The sequence below is a fragment of the Tasmannia lanceolata genome, unplaced genomic scaffold (assembly GCF_043159265.1).
Source record: "Tasmannia lanceolata isolate RefF3 unplaced genomic scaffold, GAP_Taslan_0.1 ptg000013l, whole genome shotgun sequence".
NCBI classification, from domain to species: Eukaryota; Viridiplantae; Streptophyta; class Magnoliopsida; order Canellales; family Winteraceae; genus Tasmannia; species Tasmannia lanceolata.
Window position 1 is genome coordinate 30311950 of NW_027518690.1, and position 26263 is coordinate 30338212.

Consider the following 26263-nt stretch of genomic DNA (forward strand, 5'->3'; position numbering starts at 1 on the left):
CTACCCTATCTCTGGATCTTCGTCATCTCTGACAGTGATAAGCTTCCCATCTTTGATGAATTTTAGTTTCTGGTGGAGGGTTGAAGCAACAACGCCTTCCTTATGCAGCCAGGGATGTCCAAGAAGCATATTAAATGAAACCTTGATATCAATAACTTGGAACTCAACTTTGAATTCTTAACCGCCTAAAATAACCTTGGTGGTGAGGACCCCAACTACATTTCTACGGATGTTGTCATTGCAAGGATCCCAAGGGTTGATTCAGCGAAGTCAGTGGGGCCAAATCTCAGAGTAATGGTAGTTCTTAACGGACATACATTCAGTGCAGACCCGTTATCAACTAGAACGGATGGTACTTTCTTGCCCTTGCAGATGACAGTGATATGGAGAGCCTTAGCATGATTTCGACCTTGAGGAGGCAACTCCTGATCTGAGAAACTAACAACTCTAGCAGCCTGGGTGAGAGCAACAACCTCTACCAGTTGTTTTAGAGATATCTCTGGGGATACCTGAGTGGTGTTCAATTCTCTTAACACAGCTTCCCTGTGCTTCTTGGATGCTATCAACAATCCCCAAACAAATATAACAGCCTGATTTTTCTTCATCTGCTGTACAACCTCATCATCTGGATCTTTCACATACTGCGATTCCTCCCCTTGAACTAATGGCCCTAGATTTTCAACTCTCAGTTCAGCAAGCTTGAAAATTCTTCTGCCCCTAGTGACATGTCTGACTTCATCCAACTCAGGCTCATCATAAGTAATGACTTGAGGAATCTGTGGCTCATAGGTGATAACCAAGGGAGATGCAAACTCCTGATTTGTTAGCTCATCGAAGGTGATTATCAAGGGAGATATAGACTCGTTGAGGTTCGACTCATCAGAGAATATGATTTGAGGTTCAGAAACGGGTTCTAGGGCGCAAATGAGGGTTAGAGGATCAAAATCTAGGTATCCTACAGTTATGGCATTAACAGGAGCAGAGGGATTTGCATGACCAGGTAGCGGGTTATTGATAACATTGGGTCTCGCCTGAAATGCAAGGCCCTTATTGTCAATTAATTTTGGGATTTTATATTTTAGGGCAATGCAATTGTCTGTAAGATGGTCAGGGCCTCTATGGTATTCACAGTGTTGGTCAGCTCTCCAATTCGCTGGCAAAGGATTGGGAGGAGGCCTGATGGCGGGTAGAGTAATGTGACTTGAGGCTAAGCATTGCTTGAGTATTTCAGATGGTGAGAGAGGAAGAGGGGTGAACTCTACTGAGATGCAAGGGTTTAGATGCAAGTGATGTAAGTATGTGAAATAAGTTTGTGCAATCTATGACACCTTCAGGTTTTGTTAGATTAAATTTGAATATGATGTGATGAGAAAATAAAACATACAAACTAATCTATCAAGCATATAAGATATAAGATTGAGTTTTCATGAGCCAATTAAAATCAATTCAAATGAGTTATCCTATGGAATTTTAATGAAGTTAGGTGGTCCTCAGCAGAGTCGCCAAACTGGGGGACCTCATCACGCGAGAGGGGCGCGGCGCGTGCCCCGCCTCTCTTGGTCTCTCGTACCCAGGCGAATGGTTTGTGCCGTTTTTTATTATTGATTTAATTCATCTTTTCCGTGAACTTGGGATCACTAAAGCAATCCGAATTTCACGCAAAAGAGAATGACAGAGTCCCCACCTAGATGAGAGATCTAGGACCCATAATTGACCAGAAATCTAGATTCGTTACCTGATTACGAGAATGGAAGGTATGGGGAGTTACCACCGTATGGGGAGTTACCACCATATGCCCCATTCTTGCCCGATAATCCGATCTTCAATTCCAAAAGTTAACTCTATTGTATTTCTTTTAAATGGCTCATTTAACTCTATATTAATGTGCAAACTATATGACATGCATCCTAAGATCTAATTTCAATGCATTTCCTAATGTATATCTTGATTTTCTCAGTTTGTTTGGATGTGAAAGTTCTCCTAAAATTCTAGTTTGGGAAAAATTCCTAAGTAATTTAATCAATTTTAATTTAAGATTTTAAATGATGAAAGAAATTAAAAACTACCCTAAAGAACCCCACTGATTGTATGTGCGACCGATCGTGATTAGTATGCCATCAAGCATCCAAGCTGCCTACGTACCCAAGCCTCACTGGGATCAGAGTCGACGTAGTTCGGTGCCTAAACTAAGCTATATGCCTAGACACCAATCTAAACTAGACTAACTATTTCAACAGTTTTCAAAAGATTACTTAATTCAAGTTGAATGGATTTTATTATCTTAGGACTCCATCTAAGATACTATATGATCCCATCTAAATGCAAGACATCCATTAGACTAATGCAGGTTAACCTACATCCTAGGTAACTAGGCTTGTCCTATGGGAAAAGAGGTAACTAGTGTAACTAGATCTATGACTCAATGGCTATTAATAGCAATTGGTCGTGATGAGGCTGGACTCCCTAACTCCAGGATATCCAAAAAACTAGAACACAATATGACGTAAGTGTTCCTAAGGGGCCCTAAAGGTTCCTATGAAGGGAGACCGCAATCCAACGGTTCCAAAGACACGGATTAAATTAATTCAGTTTGCTGAAATTAACGATTTTTAGTTCTTTAAAGGTTTTCGAATTATAAAATCTAAGGAATACCAATGGCTCTAATATTGGCAAATTTCAGCCTTGATTTGCATTCATGGAAGGGAATCGTGCTTTCCACCTTTGCAGAATTTAGCACGTAAGTTATAATATGTTATTGCCCGGTATATTTCTCAGGATTTTCGTGGACAGTAGACCTCGGAGCTAACAACATACTATAATTTAAATGCTCAAATTATTAAAGATTGATCGCAATTAAGATACGATTATTGACGCAGTCTTGGCAGTTAAACTAACATAGCATTGCAAATTAGCAAAGAAAATCAATGATTCCTAAAGTTTCTATTTCGATAGTTTAAAGATTGAATACAAGATGGAGCATTAGAATTCTCTGGAAATTTTTATAACAATTTGAATTTGCTTAAGGATTTTACAATTTCAGTTCAGATTATAGATTTACACATAAACTTATAGCAAATCTAATCGAGTTAAGCTTAAGGATTTTACAATTTCAGTTCAGATTATAGATTTTACAGTAGCTTTCTCTTGACTAGAAAAGATTACTATAATATTTTCATGAATTTCCAAAGTGATTTACTATCAGTTTTCCAATATTGAAGGTGTCTGTCCAGATAGATTTACACACGAACTTGTAGGAAATCTAATCTAAATGATTTTAAATTTTTACAGTAGCTTTCTATTGACCAGAAAAGGTTACTGTAATATTTTCATAAATTGTAAATGTGTTTTGCTATCAATTTTCCAAAGTTGAAGAGATCTGTCCAGATTATAGATTTACACATCGACTTATAGTATATCTTCTCTAAATGAGTTGACATATTTACTGTAGATTTCTCTTGACCAAATAAGACTACTGCAAAATTTTCAAGGATTGTTAAGATGATCTACTATCAATAAATGATTTTAAATAAATCTGTCCAGATTATGAAATTACAAAGAAACACATAATTAAAATTAACCTAAACTTTGTGAACACATGTAATTCTAGCAGTAAATCTCAATAAAATATTTTCAGAATTTTTCATTGCAATTTGATATTTTGTTTCCGATTGTGGACCCCGATCCCGAGAGGACGGTGAGCGAGGGACGCGAGATCCCCCGTCAATCCTCTGAGATCTCCACAATGTGAAGGAGAGCTCTACCAAGGAACTCTCGAAATGATGCCACTCACAGCATGGGTGGCGAATGTATATGTATAAGATACCTCTTGATCCGAAGACAAAAGCCTCGAAACCAAGACGCACCTGAAAATAACTCAGAGTCGCCATCCAAGGAAATGGGCCCTAGATCCCATGAAATACTCTGTTGCAACGGATAACCAGAGATACAAAAGGTCTGTGCCTGGTGACAAATGAGGAAGATCTGAAGAGCACCCCCAATTCGCCCAAGTGCAAGCACTTGGTCTCTTATGCCATTTTTAATTAACTTTGAAGAGTTTTGGGCGAAAATCATGTGAAATGAGAACGAACATCCCCGAGAAAACGTCTATCTAAGCATGCATGACCTGGGGATGGGCAAAGAAAATAAACATCCAAATCCTAACTCATCGCATCTATTCCTAACTCATCACATTCTAGAAAAGCAGTAACATCCGCATGCAGAGCTATAACTAATCAGACAATGATAGATATAATGAGATAAGGAAAGCAAATATCTAAGTTTAGACAGATAATCAAGATAAGACGAATGGATAAACGCTATAGCTAAGAAATCAAAGCAGTAAAGTAAATACACTAGCATGCGAGCCTATGCAAGAGATAAGACTGAAAATGGCAATCGATCGCACGCTAGAAGAACAAACAAACTAGAATGCATAAGAAATCTAAGATAAGCACACAGCAAGCTAAAAGGTGCAAGAAAAGAAAGAAATCAGAAAATCAACGGTATGTGAGAACCAAAAATGCCGGGGGAAAGAAGATGGAACACACGATAGGCTCAGAGGGCGATTAAAAAAAAAGAATCAAACCCAGCGATCCTAACCTGCTGAAGATCGGACAAGTCTCGCGATCGTCATGACCTATCGTTTGGCTCAGCGAGGACAATCCCTGTAAAGGGGCCACGCTACGTCATCGCCCGTCCCAAAACCCGATAAAACGCCAGAAAACCGATGGAAACCAGAAAACCAATAAAAACCAGAAATGGAATGAAAAGAGGGCTCCAAGTGACTTGGCAATCACCATCCTTGCCCATTTTTGTTTTTATTTTGAAATATTTGAAAATATTTATTTATTAAAAAGGTGTGACTGGACTTGGGTGGACCCAAGCTACCTACGTACCCTGTGGGAAGGGATCAAGCCAACGTAGTTCGAAACAGCTTTTTCGAAAAATGCTTTTGATGTTTTTGACGTTTTTAGATTTTTGTTGTTTTTTATCCCTTTGATTGAAAGGGGGTTTTGGCTCAGGAGGTTTCCGTCCGTCATCGCCTAAACCCGACGATGTGTTCCCATGATCGATAGAATCCCGAGGCACGAAAAGGATCCTGAGGAACGTGAAGAGAGTGGTCCCGAAAAGAAAGGAAACCCCTCAAACCCTGTGAAGACTCTGAGATGGGGAAAATGATAGGAAGGGCAAGGGGGTGGCTCAAGAAACATTCTGTCATCGCCTGAACTCATCGAAACAATGTCGAAATCGATGGGATACTCTGAGTCAGAGAAGATCCCAAAACGCGAGAAGCGTGCAATTACGAACACCAAGATGAATCCCAACAGACAAAGATCTCAAAAATCCTAATGGGACCGCGAATGTAGATGAAGGTCGCAAATACCCTACAAAGACTCTGAACAGGACATTCCAATATTGGAATTACGAGTGCGAATGGAGATCACAGAAATCCTAACAAGGTGCGGAATGTCAGATCATGATTTGATGGAGAGCAAAAGAAAGGAAGAAGGGTAACTTGTAGATAGGGTTTTGTTCTCGGATCAACGCAATTCGTTTTATACTACAAGAATACATGGCTCCTGATAATGTGAATGCACCTGGGTAGACAAGACCTCATGCAAGTATGAACAAGAGGTTGCTTAACATGCAGGAGTAGAGGGCAATTTAATGATGTAAGAACCTGAATGAAACCAGAACACACATGGTCTGGTGGCGGATTGCAAGAACATCTTGACTGTAGCTACCATGAGCCTCGATTTGCTAGATACACATAGCTCCAGTGACTAATAGGTTAATGGAAAGAGATTATAACCAAGCTATGTGACAACTAACCTAGCTATACTAGGAACTAAAAGGAATTACCGGATCCAAGCAATTGTTACTCTATTAACCCGTTTAGAGGTAAGTAACCAAATCAGGTGCCGTTACCACAAAAATGGCAATACCTTTATTGACCTAAGAGCTGATTTAGACACCACCTCATTTGGGAAATGACACCCTTTTCGCCTTACTCCTTACTTCCAAAAGATCATTGCAGTTCTTTCTATGGGGAGCTAAATCAAGGATAAACAATTAACAGGGAATAGACAAATGAATTTCAGAATTCTGATTTTAATAAAAAGAAAGAAACCAAAGATGAAACCGATCCAGGAATTCTTAAAGCCAAACCACAGGGTGAAATTAAACAGAGTAAATTGAGAAATCTATCAAAAGACATGCTCTAAGTGTAATATCAAAATTCAGAGGACGAGATAAAACTTGAGTAAATTAAGATTTGAAGACCAAACAATCATCAGGAATGGTAAAAATAAAAAAAGGAACACAACGACTTACCTCGTATTGATGCTCATCTTGACACCGCGAGTTGACGGAATTAAACAAGGGTGGAGGTGATAGTGGCTGCAAACCCTTCTTCTTCTTTTCTTCCAATCTTAGAATTTTTTTTTTCAACTTTGTGTAAGAGAATTCTTTCAACCTCTAGATTTTGGCAATGGGATGGATGGTGGATGCGGCTGCGAATCTCTATTCTCCCACCTATTCAAAATGTAGGCGATTGAGTTATTCACGGAGATGAAAGTTTGAATTAGGGTCTGTTGGATCAAGGGGATGGGAAAGTGGAAATGATGAGTGTGGCAAGGTGGTCGGAGAAATGCAGAGGTGAGGGTGAAATGGGTTTAATGATGGTGGAGAGATGGAGAAGGGATGGCGGAGGTAGAGAGAATAGCTAGGGCCAGATTCTTGCCGGATTCCGGCTTGGATGGCCGGAGAAAATGATGGCGGTTGGGTCGGTAGCCGGAGCTCCGGTGATGGAAAGTTGCAGAGATGGTGGCTCGGATTCCAATGGGGTTTGTGGATGGTGGTTTGAGAAGAGGGTTTGTAGAAGTGGGTTTGGGTATTAGATGAAAATGGGTTTTGGGTAGGTGTCCGAAAGGGGTTTTGGGTTTGAGGTGAAGATGGATGATGGCTGTAAATGGAGGAGGCTTGCCGGATTCCGGCAAGGTTACCGGAGAAGAGGAATAGAATGGGATTTAGAAATGAGGTGGGTTTGATGATAGGTTGGTGTTGATCTGAGATTTGGTAGAAACGAGATGGGTTTTACAGGTTTATGAAGGAGAAGATGATGAGGGTGGTCGGATTCCGGCAAGGTTCTCGCCGGAATTAATGGGGGCTGAGGTTAGGAAAGAGGAGATAGTGGTGTAGAGGGCGGTAACAAGGGGTCAGGACCCCGGCGAATGATCGGAGAAGAAAACATTGGTCTCTCTTACTCCCCTTCTCTCTTTACTGTGTGAAAGAAACGAGAAAAATCCCCCCTCTCCCTATTTTTTTTCTCTCTTGGTGGCTGCCCCAAATGAAGCTCCCATGTTGGGAGAAGAAGATGAGCAAACTCCCCCCCTTTTAGAAACCCTAGTCGAGCACCATTTATAAGCAAAAAGGGGTGTGCCAATTTCAACACACTGTTATTTTGATAATCACACCTCCTGTTTGGTCCTTTCCTCTTTACTTAATGGCACATGGGAATTGGTATGGGCACCCCTTTGTTGGTATCTCACCCCCCTTTTGCTTAGAAAAGTCAAATGACATCAATACAACCGCGTTTTGATAACGGAACAAACCCATCTTGTCTTTTCCCAAAATTTTCACCTGTTTCCACTGCAATTTTACAGGAGCATTGTTGGGGATAATAACTACCTTTTGGTAGCTCTTTACACCCTAAAAGACAAGGTGAGTCACTAAAATTATCAAAGCAGGATTGTAACGGTATCATTTCCCAAAATAACAAGGGGTATTCTTCTTCTTCTTTTTTTATTTTTGTAAAAATGACGGATATGATTGGGGTAACTAAACGAAGGGTTCCAATGAGGTTTGGGGTCACTTGGGCTTTCGAAATATTTCTAAAAATGGTTTCCAAATGAGCATTTCAGATTTTTCAGGTTCTTTCGCAATTGGAGTTCGATTTTTAGAACTTTCATTCGATCTTGGGAATTGGTTTCGGAATTGATTCGCAAACTTGAAACTTGATTCTGAAGAACTTCGAATTTGGTCTCGAGACTCAACTTTCGGGATTTATTCAATTTTTGGGAAATTTGGGTCAGGTCAAAATGTGGTGTCTACACCGATTTAACATGCTTGATTTGGCATAAAAATCATAAACAAACATCTAACACCAACCAAATATCTTAAAAAATTTGCAAGAGATTAGATCAGGTATTAATTACTTCTCATCCAAATTTCATCTCTGGAAATCCTATAGATTTCTAAAAAATTAGTTTTTTTCCAAAAATACGCTTAGAATTAAATAAATTTTTAAACCTCTTAAATAAAATCCAAAATTCTTCAAAATATTCGAATTGTTCCAAAACCTTAAAATTCTATTATGTTTAAATTTTCATTGATTTGTAATATGTTTTGACATCTTTTTAAATTCGATCTTTGGAATTTTACCCCTTTAAGGGTAAAGTTCAAAAGGTCAAATCATAGTCAAAATGAAGTCAACATTTCTGAAAATTCCAGATTTCTATGCTTTTTAATACACAAAAGACCCAGAGATTGAAAAATTCAAGAAATTTTAAAGGCTTATTAAAGTTGCTTTGTAAAGTGGATTTAAACCCTCTTAATTTCAAAAATTAGATTTTAAAATTAAAAAATAGATTTTCCAAGAAAAATTTTAGATTATGAAATAACCTAAACCTGATCTCATATCCTCAAAATTTCACTTGCAAACAATTTCATATTCATAGCTTTTCAAAGAAAATCACAAATTCAATCCTAGCATGTTTATAGTTTAAACTACGTGAAAGAGGGTTTTGGAAGACCAACCTTGCTATCTCTCATTGTCTCTAGGGTAAGTAATCCTTGGATATACGCTTTGACTTACCCTTTTAATCACAAAAGAAACCCCAAAGAATCATTAACTAGCCTCAAATATGTTGAATGTATTAAATATGTGAAAGCACTTTGTGAAGAACCAAGTGGAAGAGATGAATACCAAAGCAACAAAAGAGAGGAATGAATTCCAGGGAGGAAGAGAGAAATTGATGAATTTTCTAGAGAGAGGCCAAAGGTTGTGCTTGCTTTGTTTTTATAGAAAAAGTTAGGGTTAGATTGGATTTGAAAGTTTCCAATGTGAGAACTCCTACCTTTAGTTAGTTTCCAATTCTCACATCTGGCTTGCTTTTCCCTTACCTTCTAAATTGGATTTATTTCTAATATTGATTTCTTGCAAGTCAAGCAATGCTAAATTGTACAATTGACATCCTTCAAGATCAATCTAGAAGCCTTCTCAAATAGGAAACTAGCTTTTATGAATGATTTTCGTCCAAAAAGGGATGTCCGACGTTTGAGCTCGTTTTTTACCTATTTAGAGGCTGATTCACGAAAAGTTTTAAATTACAAAGTTGTAGATCTTTTCGAGACGTTTGAAACAAATATAAACACGAAAATTTTGGACTGGAATGTAAAAAGTTATAGCCGTTTTAGTAACCTGATCATACAAGCCCTTTCTAATTATAACACTTATGTGGCCGACCCACATGGATGGGTCCATATGGACCCCCAACTTGTGGGCTTTAACCCAATGGGCCTTCTCACATGGGTTTTGGGTTTTGAGTTTTTTCATAAAAATTCAATAAAATCATTTAATGAGCCCAACCCATATGACATTTATGGTGTACCCACGACATATGGTCCAACCATCCCCTTTAGAAAAAATAATTTCGCGGCCCTAAATGCCCATATTTGATGAGTACATCTCAAAAAGTGACCAAAATGCCCTCGAACGGGATTGCCTTCGAAAAATAAAAGTCAAAAATAAAAAATCTTGAAGGAAACTTTCAAAAATATAAAGTTTTGAAAATCAATTTATTCGGTGGATGACATCATACAGGACCATTTGGCATTGCCCGAAAATGCCCACAACGCCCTCAACACTCAAAATTTTCAAATCAAGCAAAACCCCTGAGAGGTCTAAATTTAGCAGGTTTTTCAAAATTCATGGAATCACTCAAGATTTTTCAGACACAACCCGGGGGTCAAATGAAACACATTGGAAATGACCAAATTACCCATGTGGTGCAAAAATTGATAAAATTAGGGAAAACCCTAAGAAATTCCAGAAATAGCAGGTTTTCTTACTTGATTGGAAACTTGAATTCTCATCTTCCGGAGACTAATGGAACCCCCTAGAGACCTTCGTGATTGCTAATCAACTTCAAAACACCTAAAATTAGGTGAAATTCACCCTAAAATGCAAGAATGCCTAACCTAATGCAGACGAGTGACACAGACCAAACAAACCTTTCGTTTTTTGCCCTTCGGTCTGAAAAATGCCGAAGCGACATATCAAAGGCTCGTGAACAAGCTATTCAGGAGCCAGATCGGATGGAATATGGAAGAGGGGAATAGAATGAATCCAAATGATGAGGGGAATGCCCTTAGTTCAAGGATTATGAGAGTAAACTCTGAAGGATTTAGCAGAAATATTCTTGAAAAAGGTAGCCCCTAGAGGAGGAAGAGATCAAGGGTACAGGCAAGATTGGATCATCAAGATTGCACGATCAAATGATTGAGACACAATTTCCGCCAATGAAGACACAATCGAATCCCACAAGAGACGAATGATAGACACATGATCAAAATGTGAGATTGCATAGGATTACTTTCAACGGGTAGATCAAGAATAACTAATCCTATGAGATCTTTGGAAATGATGGGATTTATATCCTAACCCCAAAGGAAAAGTTTTTAGTCTTCGCACATTTTAACAGTGTTACCTGAAGGCATCAACCCTAATCCTAATCTAGCGGAGTGGAGAGAGGATCTCGACTCATGACTTTGTTTGTGTACCTAGGACCGATCGTAGCCATTGGAAGATGGACTACGGCCTAATCTAGACACAAATGGGTAAGATATCCTAAACTAGGCTCACACATGTGGTGCACATGTGTTCGTATACTGCATGCATGTGTGGGTTAATCTAGGGGTAAGGCCAAGAGTCCCCTTAGCGCGAATCCATGTTCGATATACTGTACCAGTGTCCGGCGTATCAGTACGTGAACAAGAGATCCGTTTACGTACCATAAAGGTACTAGGCTAAGGGTGGAATGCTTCTCTAGCACAGAGGCACCAGGTGATGAAATCCCAGTCAACCATGCTAGATAACACTCCGGGTTCCTAAAATAGGACGTGTGTGCATGTGAGATGCAGGGGTTTAGATGAAAGTGATGTAAGTGTGTGCAATAAGTTCGCGCAATCTATGATGCCTTCAGGTTTTGTTAAATTAAGTTCGAGTAAAATGTGATGAGAAAATAAAACGAGACAAACTAATCTAACAAGTATAGAGTTTTTATGAGCCAGTTAAATTAAATTCAAATGAATTATCTTTTGAAATTTTAATGAAGTTAGGTGGTCCCCAGCAGAGTCGCCAGACTGTGGGACATGATCCCGCGAGAGGGGCGTGGGGCGCGAGCCGCCGCGCGCTCTCCCTTGGTCTCTCGTACCCACGCGATTGGCGTGTGCATTTTAATATGTTGATTTGAATTCGTCTTTCCTGTGAACTTGGGATCACTAAGGCAATCCGAATTCCACACGAAAGAGATTGACAGAGTCGCCACCTAGATGTGGGATCTAGGACCCATAATTAACCAGAAATCTAGACTCGCTACCTGGTTACGAGAATGGAAGGTATGGGGAGTTATCCACCACATGCACCATTCTTGCCCGATAATCGGTCTTCGATTCCAAAAGCTAACCCTTTTAAATTTATTTTAAATGGCTCATTCAACTCTATGTTATTGTGCGAACTAAGTGACATGCATCCTATGATCTAATTTCAATGTGAATCCTAAATGTGTATCTTGATTTCTTAATTTGTCTGGATTCAATCTAGGTGAAAGTTCTCCTAAAATTCTAATTTCATGAAAAATCCTAAGTGATTTGATTAAGCATTTACAAGAAAATTAATATACAAAACACCACAATTTGTTGTGGTGCCGACTCGCGGGTGGTATGCCATCAGACATCCAAGCTGCCTACGTACCCAAGCCTCACTGGGATCAGAGTCGACGTAGTTCGGTGCACCTAAGCCAAGCTACTTATGCCTAACTCAACTAGGACACCGACCTAGACAGAATTGACTGTTTCAACAGTTTTGAGAGAAGTTATTTAATTCAAGTTGAGGATTTTATTATCTTAGGATTTCATCTGAGATGCTATATGATTCTTATCTAAATGCAAATTGTTCCTTAGACTAATGCAGGTTTGCCTACATCCTAGGTTACTAGGCTCGTCTTAAGGAAAGATTGGGTGACTAGTGTGACTAGACCTATGGCACGGTTGTTATACATAACAAGCGTCCGTGATGAGGCTGGACTCCTAACTCTAGGACTCCCTAAAACTTAGGACACGACACAACACTAGTGTTCCTAAATTGGGTTCTAATGGTTCTTAGATTGGAAACCATAATCCAATGGTTCCGGAAGACTCGAGACAAATCAATTCAAATTCTTGAAGTTAATTAATTTCAGATTTCATGGATTTTCGATTTATGGACACTTGAGGATTACCAATGGTTCTAGGGTTCACCAATTTCGGCCCAGAATAGCATCCAAGGAAGGGAATCGTGCGTTCTTTCCTTGCGCAATTTAATACTTAGGTTATAACATCTTATTGCCTGGCATATCTCAGGATTTCCGTGGACAGTAACCTCGGAGCCAACAACATGCTATAGCTTAAGTATTCAAATTGTCAAAGATCGGTTGCAATTGGGATACGATTATGGATGCACTGACCATTTTTCCAGGGAATTCTAATGATCCTAAGATTTCTGTTTCAATGGATTAAGGAGTTAATGTGTTACAGAGATTTAAGGTTCTTTAGAAATATTCAGATGATTTTCAATTAATTTCGGATTTTCAATGAATTTTATCAATTTTAAACATATGAGTGATTTTACAAGTGAAATTGTAGCAAACGAATTCGAAATGAGTTGAAATTTCTACAGCAGCAAGATATGATGAAATGTAGCTTATGGAAAGAGTTTTACAGATTTTTACATTAAGCTCATATTTAATTTCGATTTAACAATTGATTGACCAGATTGCACAAATAACACAGAAACCACTAGAAATATGAATCTAAATTCAATGCAATTTCTACATTAATAAGATATAAGTAAAAATAACATACTGAGAAATTTTCATGAATTTTGGAAACCATTTACTATCAGTTTCAGATTTTTTAATTTTCAGACCAGATTATGAATTAACCCTACATCCCATATGAAAACAGATCCAAATCACTTGAAACTTTTACAGTAACTAGAAATGTGAGATTGAAGACTACTGTAAAAATTTTAAGAATTTTAGTTGTGATCTGATGTCAGTAACAATTCCTCCAAAAGCTGGTAAATTTCAAAGAAAGCATAAAATAATATACCAAACAAATTCTCAAAATTCTCAAAATTTCATGGTAGAATGTACTGGTATCATATTAGTTTCCCACGAAATTTCATTAATTTTGGAATTCATTTAGTATATATTTTATTTTCGAAACACTCATGGAGATCATGATTTTGAGCATACATATTTAATTTCCAACTAAATCCAATTAAATACTAAAAATCATGCAAATATACCAAATAATTCTAGAAAAATCTAAAAATTAAGTACCTACCTGTGATCGAAATCCTCGCCGAATCCGAGAGCCGAAAAATTCGAAAATCGCACCGCCGCTTGATCCGCTTCCGCTTTCTTTCTCTTTTTCTTTGTTTTATTTTCTTTTATATTTTTTTTTTATATGGAACAAGGGAGAGAGATGGGGAGAAACAAATAAGGAGAGAAAGTAGATAATGATAGTGTGAGAGTGAGAGAGTGAGAGATATTGAGGGAGAGAAAGAGAAAATTATCCAAAAACAATGTGTTCCTTTTTTTTTTTTTCTCCTCTCATCACCTCTCTTTATATAGTGAAAAACTTAGTGGAGAGGTGGAAATAAACAATGAGAATGGTGGGTGTGGTGGAGAATAATGGAAATAAACAATGAGAATGGTGGGTGTGGTGGAGAATAATGGAATATATAATGGTAATGGTGGGAATTGTGGTGGGGAATAATGGAATATATAATGTGAATGGTGGGTGTGGTGGAGAATAATGGAAATAAACAATGGTAATTGTGGGAATGGTGGTGGGAATAATGGAATATATAATGGTAATGGTGGGAATGGTGGTGGGAATAATGGAATATATAATGGTAATGGTGGGAATGGTGGTGGGAATAATGGAATATATAATGGTAATGGTGGGAATGGTGGTGGGGATAATGGAATATATAATGGTAATGGTGGGAATGGTGGTGGGGATAATGGAATATATAATGGTAATGGTGGGAATGGTGGTGGGGATAATGGAATATATAATGGTAATGGAGATAATGGTGTTATTTTAAAGGGAAAAATGAAGTTAGTGGAAATGGTAGAGAAAGTTAAGTCATGCTAATGGTGAGTCCCACATCAGCGGGTTCCGCACAAGCGGGTCCCACATCAGCGGGCCCTACACAAGCGGGTCCCACATCAGCGGGTCCCACACAAACGGGTCCCACATCAGCGGGTCCCACACTAGCAGGTCCCACACTAGCAGGTCCCACACCAGCGGGTCCCACACAAACGGGTCCCACACTAGCAGGTCCCACACTAGCAGGTCCCACACCAGCGGGTACAAATTCTCCCTAGTTTAGATTTTTCTGAATAATCCTTCTCAACATTTAGCGGGAAAATGCGAAACACGACGGAAATGACCAAAAATATTTAGAAATGTAACAAACGGATGCGGGAAAGAAAGACATTGGAAAACCGACGGAAAACAAACCCTAATTTCTTTATCGATTAAGGTAGAGCAAAATGGGGTGTCTACAGATGCCCCTCTTTGGTAGAGATGACGTAGTCATCGAATACCAAAGTCAAAATGACAGAGCCATTTTGCGTAGCTTTAATCGACAAAAGACTCTACACAAAACGGAACTTAGACGCAAACATTTACTACCTAATGCAAGACCCTAAATGAAATCCTAGAATTAGAACATAATAAGAAATCCTGATGCGGTGCCGTTCACAAACGGGCAACGAGAGAATGAGATACCAGTTTCGAATGGATTCCGAAGAGAAAGAACAAAGATCGTTCTCAAGCGGTTTTTAAAAGAAAATAAGACATCTTTCACAAGCGGGCTCAAGGAGGATAAGAGACCATTCACAAATGGATTCAGAAAATGAGGTACCGTTCACAAACGGGCTCAAGGAGAAGACGAGACCATTCACAAATGGACTCGAAAATGAGGTACCGTTTACAAACGGGCTTAAAGAGAACACATGACCATTCACAAATGGACTCGAGAAACGAGGCACCGTTCACAAACGGGCTCAAGGAGAACATGAGACCATTCACAAATGGACTCAGAAAATGAGGTACCATTCACAAACGGGCTCAAGGAGAATAAAAGACCATTCACAAATGGGCTCAGAAAATGAGGTACCGTTCACCAACGGGCTCAAGGAGAAGACGAGACCATTCACAAATGGATTCGAGAAACGAGGCACCGTTCACAAACGGGCTCAAGGAAAACGTGAGACCATTCACAAATAGACTCAGAAAATGAGTTACCGTTCACAAACGGGCTCAAGGAGAATAAAAAGACCATTCACAAATGGGCTCAGAAAATGAGGTACCGTTCACCAACGGGCTCAAGGAGAAGACGAGACCATTCACAAATGGATTCGAGAAACGAGGCACCGTTCACAAACGGGCTCAAGGAAAACATGAGACCATTCACAAATAGACTCAGAAAATGAGGTACCGTTCACAAACGGGCTTAAGGAGAAGACGAGACCATTCACAAATGGATTCGAGAAACGAGGCACCGTTCACAAACGGGCTCTAGGAGAACATGAGACCATTCATAAATGGACTCGAGAAATGAGGCACCGTTCACAAATGGGCTCAAAGAAACAAGATAGCTTCAACCACGAAGAATTTAGAGATTTTTCATAAACTTGAATTTGACGTAGGATTGGATTTGATAAATTTTTGATTTTTCAGAAATAAGGCAGCGTCCACAAACGGGCTCAAGGAGGACATGAGACCATTCACAAAAAGACTCAGAAAATGAAGTACCGTTCACAAACGGGCTTAAGGAGAAGACGGGACCATTTACAAATGGACTCGAGAAATGAGGCACCGTTCACAAACGGGCTCAAAGAAACAAGATAGCTTTGATTGATGAACTCAACAACGAAGAATTTAGAGTTTTTTCATGAACTTGAATTTGACATAGGATTGGATTTGATGAATTTTTGATTTTTCAGAAATAAGGCACCGTCCACAAACGGGCTCAAGGAGGACATGAGACCGTAAATGGACTCAGAAAAATGAGACACCGTTCACAAACGGGTTCAAGGAGAAGACGAGACCATTTACAAATGGACTCGAGAAAAGAGGCACCGTTCACAAACAGGCTCAAAGAAACAAGATAGCTTTGATTGATGAATTCAACAACGAAGAATTTAGAGATTTTTCATGAACTTGAATTTGACATAGGATTGGATTTGATGAATTTTTGATTTTTTGAACTTAATGAAATCGGGGATGTTACAGATCGTGCTTGACAAAGATATCGGAAACTAGGACTTTGACGAATGATGAAACGGCAAACCGTGACGAATGATGAAACGGCAAACCGAAGAACCATTACTAACAAGAATGGATTAGAAACACTTTTATTAAACTTCAACAAGATTTTTCTCAAAGAGACTGCTGGTCTTGTCTTTGGGGATTTGGATAACTGAAACCTTGAACAAGACACTTAAAATTGGTAATCTAGAACAACGGCTCTCTTGGATATAATCATGGAAAAGTGGGACTTGCCTCTTGATAGGTGTTTAGATAAACATTTCTTGACCAGGATAGTATTTAACTAACTGGAAGGAAATTCTGAATTTTAACGGTTCATCTTTCTGAGAAATTGGCTCGACCATCATTGCATCTGAGGCTCTTCCAAGCTTAAGATGCCTTTTTGAGGTATGATCTTTTTACGGAAGCTGGGCTTTCTGATGTTTCTACTTCTGAACTCTTCTGAGTTGATCATCTTTGAAATGAAGCTGTTTGACTGGATTCTCAAGCTCTTTCAGGTATAATCGAAGGGAGCTGACGAAGCCGGGCCTCCTTCACCGAGACAGTTGCATCATTTTGGACATAGGAACGACGATTGGCTCTTTCTAAAGAGAAAACTTAGATGAAAGGCACTACTCAAAGGATTGAGCAGCTCTGAAGGAGTGAACTTAGAATGACAAAGAATGACTAACGACACTGACAGACACAGTAATGCTTCTGACTTAGTTAACGTTTTATTTGGTAAGTCTATCCTTTTGAAGAATGCTTTTTCTTTTTTTTCTTTTTTTTTTTTTTTTTTTTTTTTGAAATCGTAAACACTGGACTTCTTCCTTGAAACAGTAATGCCTCAAGAATTTAATTATGACCCCTAAGATTGCTTAGCTTCAATGCCCCCAGTTTTGAGGATATCACTTGCATTTGCTTGAACTTCAGTTGATCTTCAGTCTTGATACCGGCTGTAGCCTTCTTATATCGATTCTCTTACCGTGACCAAGTCACCTCTTCAGGGTTTTTGACTTGGCGGACCGCGCTAGCCTTAACTTTTGCCTGAACCACCTTTCTAGGTTTTCGATCCAGCAGGCTATCCCCTTAGCTTTTGCCTAAGTCGCCCTTTCGGGTTTTCAACTTAGCAGGGGAATGATCTTAAATTTTGCCTAAACCGCCCTTTCAGGTTTTCAGTCTAGCAGATCTTCAAACTCCATTTTTTTTTTATTCATCATCATTTTTTTTTCTTTTTGTGTTTCGGGACCTAGATCATTAGTTCTGAACACCGGAAGGACTTTATAGGTAGGATAGAGTTTTTCAAAGAATGGCTTAAGGCTCGACAAAGATTTCGACCGAACCTATGAATAGGTTGCCTACATATCCCAAGATAGGAATCAGGTCGTGTGTAGTTCAGGGCGAATGCCCCTAGTTTGAAGATAAATTGTTCGAAGGTTTATTGATTTTTCTTTTTTTTTCTCTTCTTTCTGGAATAACTGACTTCTCTTCTTTAGGAACTTGTCCCTCTTTTTTTTGAAAGGATTGAATTTCTTTTTTTTTTTTTTTTTGGATTGATTGAATTGCTTTTCTTTTTTGAATCGACCGAACTCAGTTTAACCGAGCTGCCTACGTACCCCAGTGTAGGGATCAGGTCTCGCGTAGTTCGGGGCGAATGCCCCTAGTTTGATGGGTTTTTAAGAAAATTTCATTTAGGCTCGAAGGGTTTGCAAACCAGTATTCTTTTGACGTTGGGTTCTGATTTTGGGATTTATTCAGCCAAAGGAGGCCTTCCGATGTTCAGATTGGGAATCGATCTAGGTTACTAGAGTCCCTCTGGTACTGATTATTATTATTATTTTTTTTTCATTTTTTTTTTTTCGGAGTTTGACGGCATTTCCAGGTAAGAGATAATGGATCTTCTTCTTTCAAGATTCTAATACGTGCTTTCGACTTTCATAGAGCGAAACTTGTTCTTTGACATCGTCCATTTATGGATTTGTAACTCTTGATATCTGATGACCACTTTTCAATACTTGCTCTTGAACTTCTTATCTTGAATTTGTTAGCTTCATGTTATGAATTTGAGAACCAAGGTCATTGATTGGAAATATGAAAGTTGTTTTCACTCCATGCCCTTTGCATAGCATATGATATTCACTTCATTCTTTCTTGAACCTTCTATCTGGGTCTTTCTCTTGGCATTAATGGTAACGCTTACTGGACCATCTTTTTATCCTCAAAATGGGTTTACCAATTCTTCACACTCTTCAGAGGGTAATGTATTTTCAATCGGCATTTACTGGATCAAGGTTTCAGTGCCAGTGTTTACCACTTTAATTTCATCTTTGAAAGGCTGAGATTGGCGCTCCTCCTCTTGTTCAAGTAATTGTTGTGACCCAAGTGAAGTTTCATCAATTTTGTCCTCATTTGAGGAGGGAGTCTTATTTTAAGATCAGAAGCACACTTAAGAAACGGACACAAGTGAATTATTGGGACTCAAATTTTATTTAAAGAGAAAGTTCTTACATCTGACAACCTATCCTGAACATGCTCAGGATTCACAACTCTCAATCAAAAGAAAAGCAAAAGATAACTTGCCTGGACTAGCCATTGACCTTGAACTGTAGAACCGGACTCAACAATTGTACTGACCATGATGGCTGACTCAAAATAAAATAATAAACGACTAAAACTTTAACTGCCGCAACTGTCTAGCTTCGGAGGCTCGGCGAAAGCTGGCTCATAAATGGTACTTTCAACTTCTGATTCTTTTCATTGCAACCGGACCTGTGCCCCTTTGAACCTTCAGTTATTTAAGCATTGCGAACGGCTGGCGGCAGTACTGCATGATTTGATAATGGGTTATTGGTAGCAACGGGACTTGGCTCAAACACAAGGCTTTTATTGTCGAGCAACCTCTGGATTCTGAATTTTAGGGCAATGCAATTATCAGTGAGATGGCCAGAATTTCTATGGTATTCGCAGTGTTGATCTGTTCGCCAATTTGCTGGTAAAGGATTAGGAAGAGCCCTAATGTCGGGCAGGATTATGCGACCTGAGGCTAGACACTCCTTGAGTATCACAGATGGTGGAAGAGGGAGAGGGGTAAATTCTGTCTGGGCCTGTGGCCGAGGTGCGACAGCAGGTTGGGTATAATCCATCACCATGGGGTTCTGAGGTTTTGAAGGCTGAGGCTTGGAGCGGGAAAGGTTATTAATTTCAGCTGATGGAGGCTTCCTGAATTCTTTGGTATTCGGGTTACTTCGGTTGAACACACCTTGAGCCATAGCCTCCTCTATTTGGGTGCCTGCCATGATAAAGTGTTTGAAGTCCGGATAATACTGCAACGACATGTGATACTGGAGCTGGGGGGAAATATTTTTCATGATTATTTGGACCTGCTCTTCCTCAGAAGGGCGCTCCATCATCTGAGCTGCTATTCTCCTCCATCTTTTCACAAAGGTCAGAAAGGATTCCCTCAAGTCTTGCTTTGTCCTTTCCAAATCCTTTCTGGTGATTTCTGTCCCGTCATCATATTTGAATTGCCTGATGAACTGCTCGCCGATATCCTTCCATGTCCTGTAACGAGTCTTGTCCAAGACCATGAACCACCTCCTGGCAACCTTGGTTAGGGAAACCGGGAACAATTGAGCCATTTGCTCAGAAGATAAGCCTTGAGGTTGACACATGATGGTGAACATTTGCAAATGTGTGATTGGACAACCCACACCATCATATTTATCAAAGTCCGGCATTTGAAAATTGGCTGGGAGACGGATTTCTGGGAACAGTGTGAGGTCACTTGGATTGAAACCACCCTGGTCCTGAAACTGAATGTCCTGAACCTTCCTGGTAAGACTTTCTAATTTCTCCATAACTACTTTATCAACCATGGACTGAGAAGGCCTGCTGCGATCTTCGCTGTACTGCTCTTTTTCAAAATCTTCTTCAGTTTTGTCAGGGATAGGAATGAACACTGGCTGGGCAGGTGCGGCTGAAGTAACTGTATGGTGCATGGACCCTTTATCTTTGGACAACGATGGCCCCAACTTTTCAGAAAGCTGGGCCTTGATAACTTGGTTCTCTTCTTTGAGTTCTTGAAGCTGCCGGAGAATCAAGGTGAGAGTATCGGTAATAGCAGCGGGTGGAAGACTACTGTTCTGGTTTTCTGCCATTGGGGAGGATGAGGATGGGAAAGAAGGAGATGCTGGGGTCCTCAGAGAAGGTGGCGGGGAGACAGATTTCCTCTGCAATCGAGAAGAGATCCGAACCCAAGGAATAGTAGGGTTAGCTATGGTGTTTAGTGCCCTGTCATGGACATAATGAACACGAGGTATATGAGCTTGACATTCATGGAGTGTTTCTTCTCAATGACTGAAAAATATTACACATTTAAGCAAGTAATTGGGACAATAGAATGAATCCAAATGATGAGGGGAATGCCCTTAGTTCAAGGATTATGAGAGTAAACTCTGAAGGATTTAGCAGAAATATTCTTGAAAAAGGTAGCCCCTAGAGGAGGAAGAGATCAAGGGTACAGGCAAGATTGGATCATCAAGATTGCACGATCAAATGATTGAGACACAATTTCCGCCAATGAAGACACAATCGAATCCCACAAGAGACGAATGATAGACACATGATCAAAATGTGAGATTGCATAGGATTACTTTCAACGGGTAGATCAAGAATAACTAATCCTATGAGATCTTTGGAAATGATGGGATTTATATCCTAACCCCAAAGGAAAAGTTTTTAGTCTTCGCACATTTTAACAGTGTTACCTGAAGGCATCAACCCTAATCCTAATCTAGCGGAGTGGAGAGAGGATCTCGACTCATGACTTTGTTTGTGTACCTAGGACCGATCGTAGCCATTGGAAGATGGACTACGGCCTAATCTAGACACAAATGGGTAAGATATCCTAAACTAGGCTCACACATGTGGTGCACATGTGTTCGTATACTGCATGCATGTGTGGGTTAATCTAGGGGTAAGGCCAAGAGTCCCCTTAGCGCGAATCCATGTTCGATATACTGTACCAGTGTCCGGCGTATCAGTACGTGAACAAGAGATCCGTTTACGTACCATAAAGGTACTAGGCTAAGGGTGGAATGCTTCTCTAGCACAGAGGCACCAGGTGATGAAATCCCAGTCAACCATGCTAGATAACACTCCGGGTTCCTAAAATAGGACGTGTGTGCATGTGAGATGCAGGGGTTTAGATGAAAGTGATGTAAGTGTGTGCAATAAGTTCGCGCAATCTATGATGCCTTCAGGTTTTGTTAAATTAAGTTCGAGTAAAATGTGATGAGAAAATAAAACGAGACAAACTAATCTAACAAGTATAGAGTTTTTATGAGCCAGTTAAATTAAATTCAAATGAATTATCTTTTGAAATTTTAATGAAGTTAGGTGGTCCCCAGCAGAGTCGCCAGACTGTGGGACATGATCCCGCGAGAGGGGCGTGGGGCGCGAGCCGCCGCGCGCTCTCCCTTGGTCTCTCGTACCCACGCGATTGGCGTGTGCATTTTAATATGTTGATTTGAATTCGTCTTTCCTGTGAACTTGGGATCACTAAGGCAATCCGAATTCCACACGAAAGAGATTGACAGAGTCGCCACCTAGATGTGGGATCTAGGACCCATAATTAACCAGAAATCTAGACTCGCTACCTGGTTACGAGAATGGAAGGTATGGGGAGTTATCCACCACATGCACCATTCTTGCCCGATAATCGGTCTTCGATTCCAAAAGCTAACCCTTTTAAATTTATTTTAAATGGCTCATTCAACTCTATGTTATTGTGCGAACTAAGTGACATGCATCCTATGATCTAATTTCAATGTGAATCCTAAATGTGTATCTTGATTTCTTAATTTGTCTGGATTCAATCTAGGTGAAAGTTCTCCTAAAATTCTAATTTCATGAAAAATCCTAAGTGATTTGATTAAGCATTTACAAGAAAATTAATATACAAAACACCACAATTTGTTGTGGTGCCGACTCGCGGGTGGTATGCCATCAGACATCCAAGCTGCCTACGTACCCAAGCCTCACTGGGATCAGAGTCGACGTAGTTCGGTGCACCTAAGCCAAGCTACTTATGCCTAACTCAACTAGGACACCGACCTAGACAGAATTGACTGTTTCAACAGTTTTGAGAGAAGTTATTTAATTCAAGTTGAGGATTTTATTATCTTAGGATTTCATCTGAGATGCTATATGATTCTTATCTAAATGCAAATTGTTCCTTAGACTAATGCAGGTTTGCCTACATCCTAGGTTACTAGGCTCGTCTTAAGGAAAGATTGGGTGACTAGTGTGACTAGACCTATGGCACGGTTGTTATACATAACAAGCGTCCGTGATGAGGCTGGACTCCTAACTCTAGGACTCCCTAAAACTTAGGACACGACACAACACTAGTGTTCCTAAATTGGGTTCTAATGGTTCTTAGATTGGAAACCATAATCCAATGGTTCCGGAAGACTCGAGACAAATCAATTCAAATTCTTGAAGTTAATTAATTTCAGATTTCATGGATTTTCGATTTATGGACACTTGAGGATTACCAATGGTTCTAGGGTTCACCAATTTCGGCCCAGAATAGCATCCAAGGAAGGGAATCGTGCGTTCTTTCCTTGCGCAATTTAATACTTAGGTTATAACATCTTATTGCCTGGCATATCTCAGGATTTCCGTGGACAGTAACCTCGGAGCCAACAACATGCTATAGCTTAAGTATTCAAATTGTCAAAGATCGGTTGCAATTGGGATACGATTATGGATGCACTGACCATTTTTCCAGGGAATTCTAATGATCCTAAGATTTCTGTTTCAATGGATTAAGGAGTTAATGTGTGACAGAGATTTAAGGTTCTTTAGAAATATTCAGATGATTTTCAATTAATTTCGGATTTTCAATGAATTTTATCAATTTTAAACATATGAGTGATTTTACAAGTGAAATTGTAGCAAACGAATTCGAAATGAGTTGAAATTTCTACAGCAGCAAGATATGATGAAATGTAGCTTATGGAAAGAGTTTTACAGATTTTTACATTAAGCTCATATTTAATTTCGATTTAACAATTGATTGACCAGATTGCACAAATAACACAGAAACCACTAGAAATATGAATCTAAATTCAATGCAATTTCTACATTAATAAGATATAAGTAAAAATAACATACTGAGAAATTTTCATGAATTTTGGAAACCATTTACTATCAGTTTCAGATTTGTTAATTTTCAGACCAGATTATGAATTAACCCTACATCCCATATGAAAACAGATCCAAATCACTTGAAACTTTTACAGTAACTAGAAATGTGAGATTGAAGACTACTGTAAAAATTTTAAGAATTTTAGTTGTGATCTGATGTCAGTAACAATTCCTCCAAAAGCTGGTAAATTTCAAAGAAAGCATAAAATAATATACCAAACAAATTCTCAAAATTCTCAAAATTTCATGGTAGAATGTACTGGTATCATATTAGTTTCCCACGAAATTTCATTAATTTTGGAATTCATTTAGTATATATTTTATTTTCGAAACACTCATGGAGATCATGATTTTGAGCATACATATTTAATTTCCAACTAAATCCAATTAAATACTAAAAATCATGCAAATATACCAAATAATTCTAGAAAAATCTAAAAATTAAGTACCTACCTGTGATCGAAATCCTCGCCGAATCCGAGAGCCGAAAAATTCGAAAATCGCACCGCCGCTTGATCCGCTTCCGCTTTCTTTCTCTTTTTCTTTGTTTTATTTTCTTTTATATTTTTTTTTTATATGGAACAAGGGAGAGAGATGGGGAGAAACAAATAAGGAGAGAAAGTAGATAATGATAGTGTGAGAGTGAGAGAGTGAGAGATATTGAGGGAGAGAAAGAGAAAATTATCCAAAAACAATGTGTTCCTTTTTTTTTTTTCTCCTCTCATCACCTCTCTTTATATAGTGAAAAACTTAGTGGAGAGGTGGAAATAAACAATGAGAATGGTGGGTGTGGTGGAGAATAATGGAAATAAACAATGAGAATGGTGGGTGTGGTGGAGAATAATGGAATATATAATGGTAATGGTGGGAATTGTGGTGGGGAATAATGGAATATATAATGTGAATGGTGGGTGTGGTGGAGAATAATGGAAATAAACAATGGTAATTGTGGGAATGGTGGTGGGAATAATGGAATATATAATGGTAATGGTGGGAATGGTGGTGGGAATAATGGAATATATAATGGTAATGGTGGGAATGGTGGTGGGAATAATGGAATATATAATGGTAATGGTGGGAATGGTGGTGGGGATAATGGAATATATAATGGTAATGGTGGGAATGGTGGTGGGGATAATGGAATATATAATGGTAATGGTGGGAATGGTGGTGGGGATAATGGAATATATAATGGTAATGGAGATAATGGTGTTATTTTAAAGGGAAAAATGAAGTTAGTGGAAATGGTAGAGAAAGTTAAGTCATGCTAATGGTGAGTCCCACATCAGCGGGTTCCGCACAAGCGGGTCCCACATCAGCGGGCCCTACACAAGCGGGTCCCACATCAGCGGGTCCCACACAAACGGGTCCCACATCAGCGGGTCCCACACTAGCAGGTCCCACACTAGCAGGTCCCACACCAGCGGGTCCCACACAAACGGGTCCCACACTAGCAGGTCCCACACTAGCAGGTCCCACACCAGCGGGTACAAATTCTCCCTAGTTTAGATTTTTCTGAATAATCCTTCTCAACATTTAGCGGGAAAATGCGAAACACGACGGAAATGACCAAAAATATTTAGAAATGTAACAAACGGATGCGGGAAAGAAAGACATTGGAAAACCGACGGAAAACAAACCCTAATTTCTTTATCGATTAAGGTAGAGCAAAATGGGGTGTCTACACCTCCCAACCGTTGTTGACCAAGCCGAAGCCGAGAGAAGAGCTAGTACTGTACCTGTCAGTGAGCCCGATGGCATTAGCAGCAGTGTTGATTCGAAAAGAGCACAACCAACAGAAGCCAATCTATTATGTCAACAAGGTCGTTCACGATGCCGAGATCAGATACAACCAAGTGGAAAAGTTGGCATATGCTCTAATCATGGCGGCCAGAAAGCTGAGGCCGTATTTTCAAGCACACACAATAAAAGTCTTGACAGATCAGCCACTCAGACAGATCCTCCACCGGCTAGACACGTCAGGGCGACTTGTGAAGTGGGCTGTAGAACTCAGCGAATTTGATATCTAATATCTACCGAGACCGACGATAAAAGCCCAGATACTGGCGGACTTTGTTGCGGAGTGCACCGTGCCCTCGCCAAATATGGCGTCAGAAATAGCTCAACCTCCAGGTGCAGAGGAGATAACTACACTTGGGGGACAGGTCCAGGCTGGTGTGGAATTCGTCGCTGCACCTGAAGAACAGAATTCATTGCCTGAAGAACCGCTTTGGGAGTTGTATGTGGAAGGGTCTTCAAACAAGCTGGGCAGTGGAACTGGCCTGATTCTGTAGACACCCCATTTTGCTCCGCTTTAACCAGTGAAGAAGTCATTTGTCTCTTAGTGTTATTCTTTTCCGCCGCCAATTCTCCTAGTGTTTTTTTATTATTATTTTTCGAG

General features: G+C 39.5%; 1 protein-coding gene across 1 annotated transcript; it reads right to left on the minus strand.

Moving 5' to 3' along the window:
• LOC143891151 (uncharacterized) lies at nt 1-26196 on the minus strand. Its single transcript, XM_077395790.1, has 3 exons — nt 26059-26196; nt 318-1319; nt 1-141 (listed from the first exon to the last, which is right to left on the minus strand). The coding sequence occupies exons 1-3, from the start codon at nt 26194-26196 to the stop codon at nt 1-3; spliced, it is 1281 nt and encodes a 426-aa protein (XP_077251905.1).
• Between the last annotated feature and the right edge of the window lie 67 nt (nt 26197-26263).

Excerpts from the sequence above, each read along its gene's own strand:
- LOC143891151 (XM_077395790.1), bottom strand. The coding sequence starts at position 26,196 with ATGACTTCTTCACTGGTTAAAGCGGAGCAAAATGGGGTGTCTACAGAA. Across the intron at positions 1,320-26,058 it reads CAATGAATTCTGTTCTTCAG|ATTGCACAAACTTATTTCAC; the intron begins GTGCAGCGACGA and ends AAGGTGTCATAG. Across the intron at positions 142-317 it reads ATAACGGGTCTGCACTGAAT|GTTTCATTTAATATGCTTCT; the intron begins GTATGTCCGTTA and ends ATTGATATCAAG.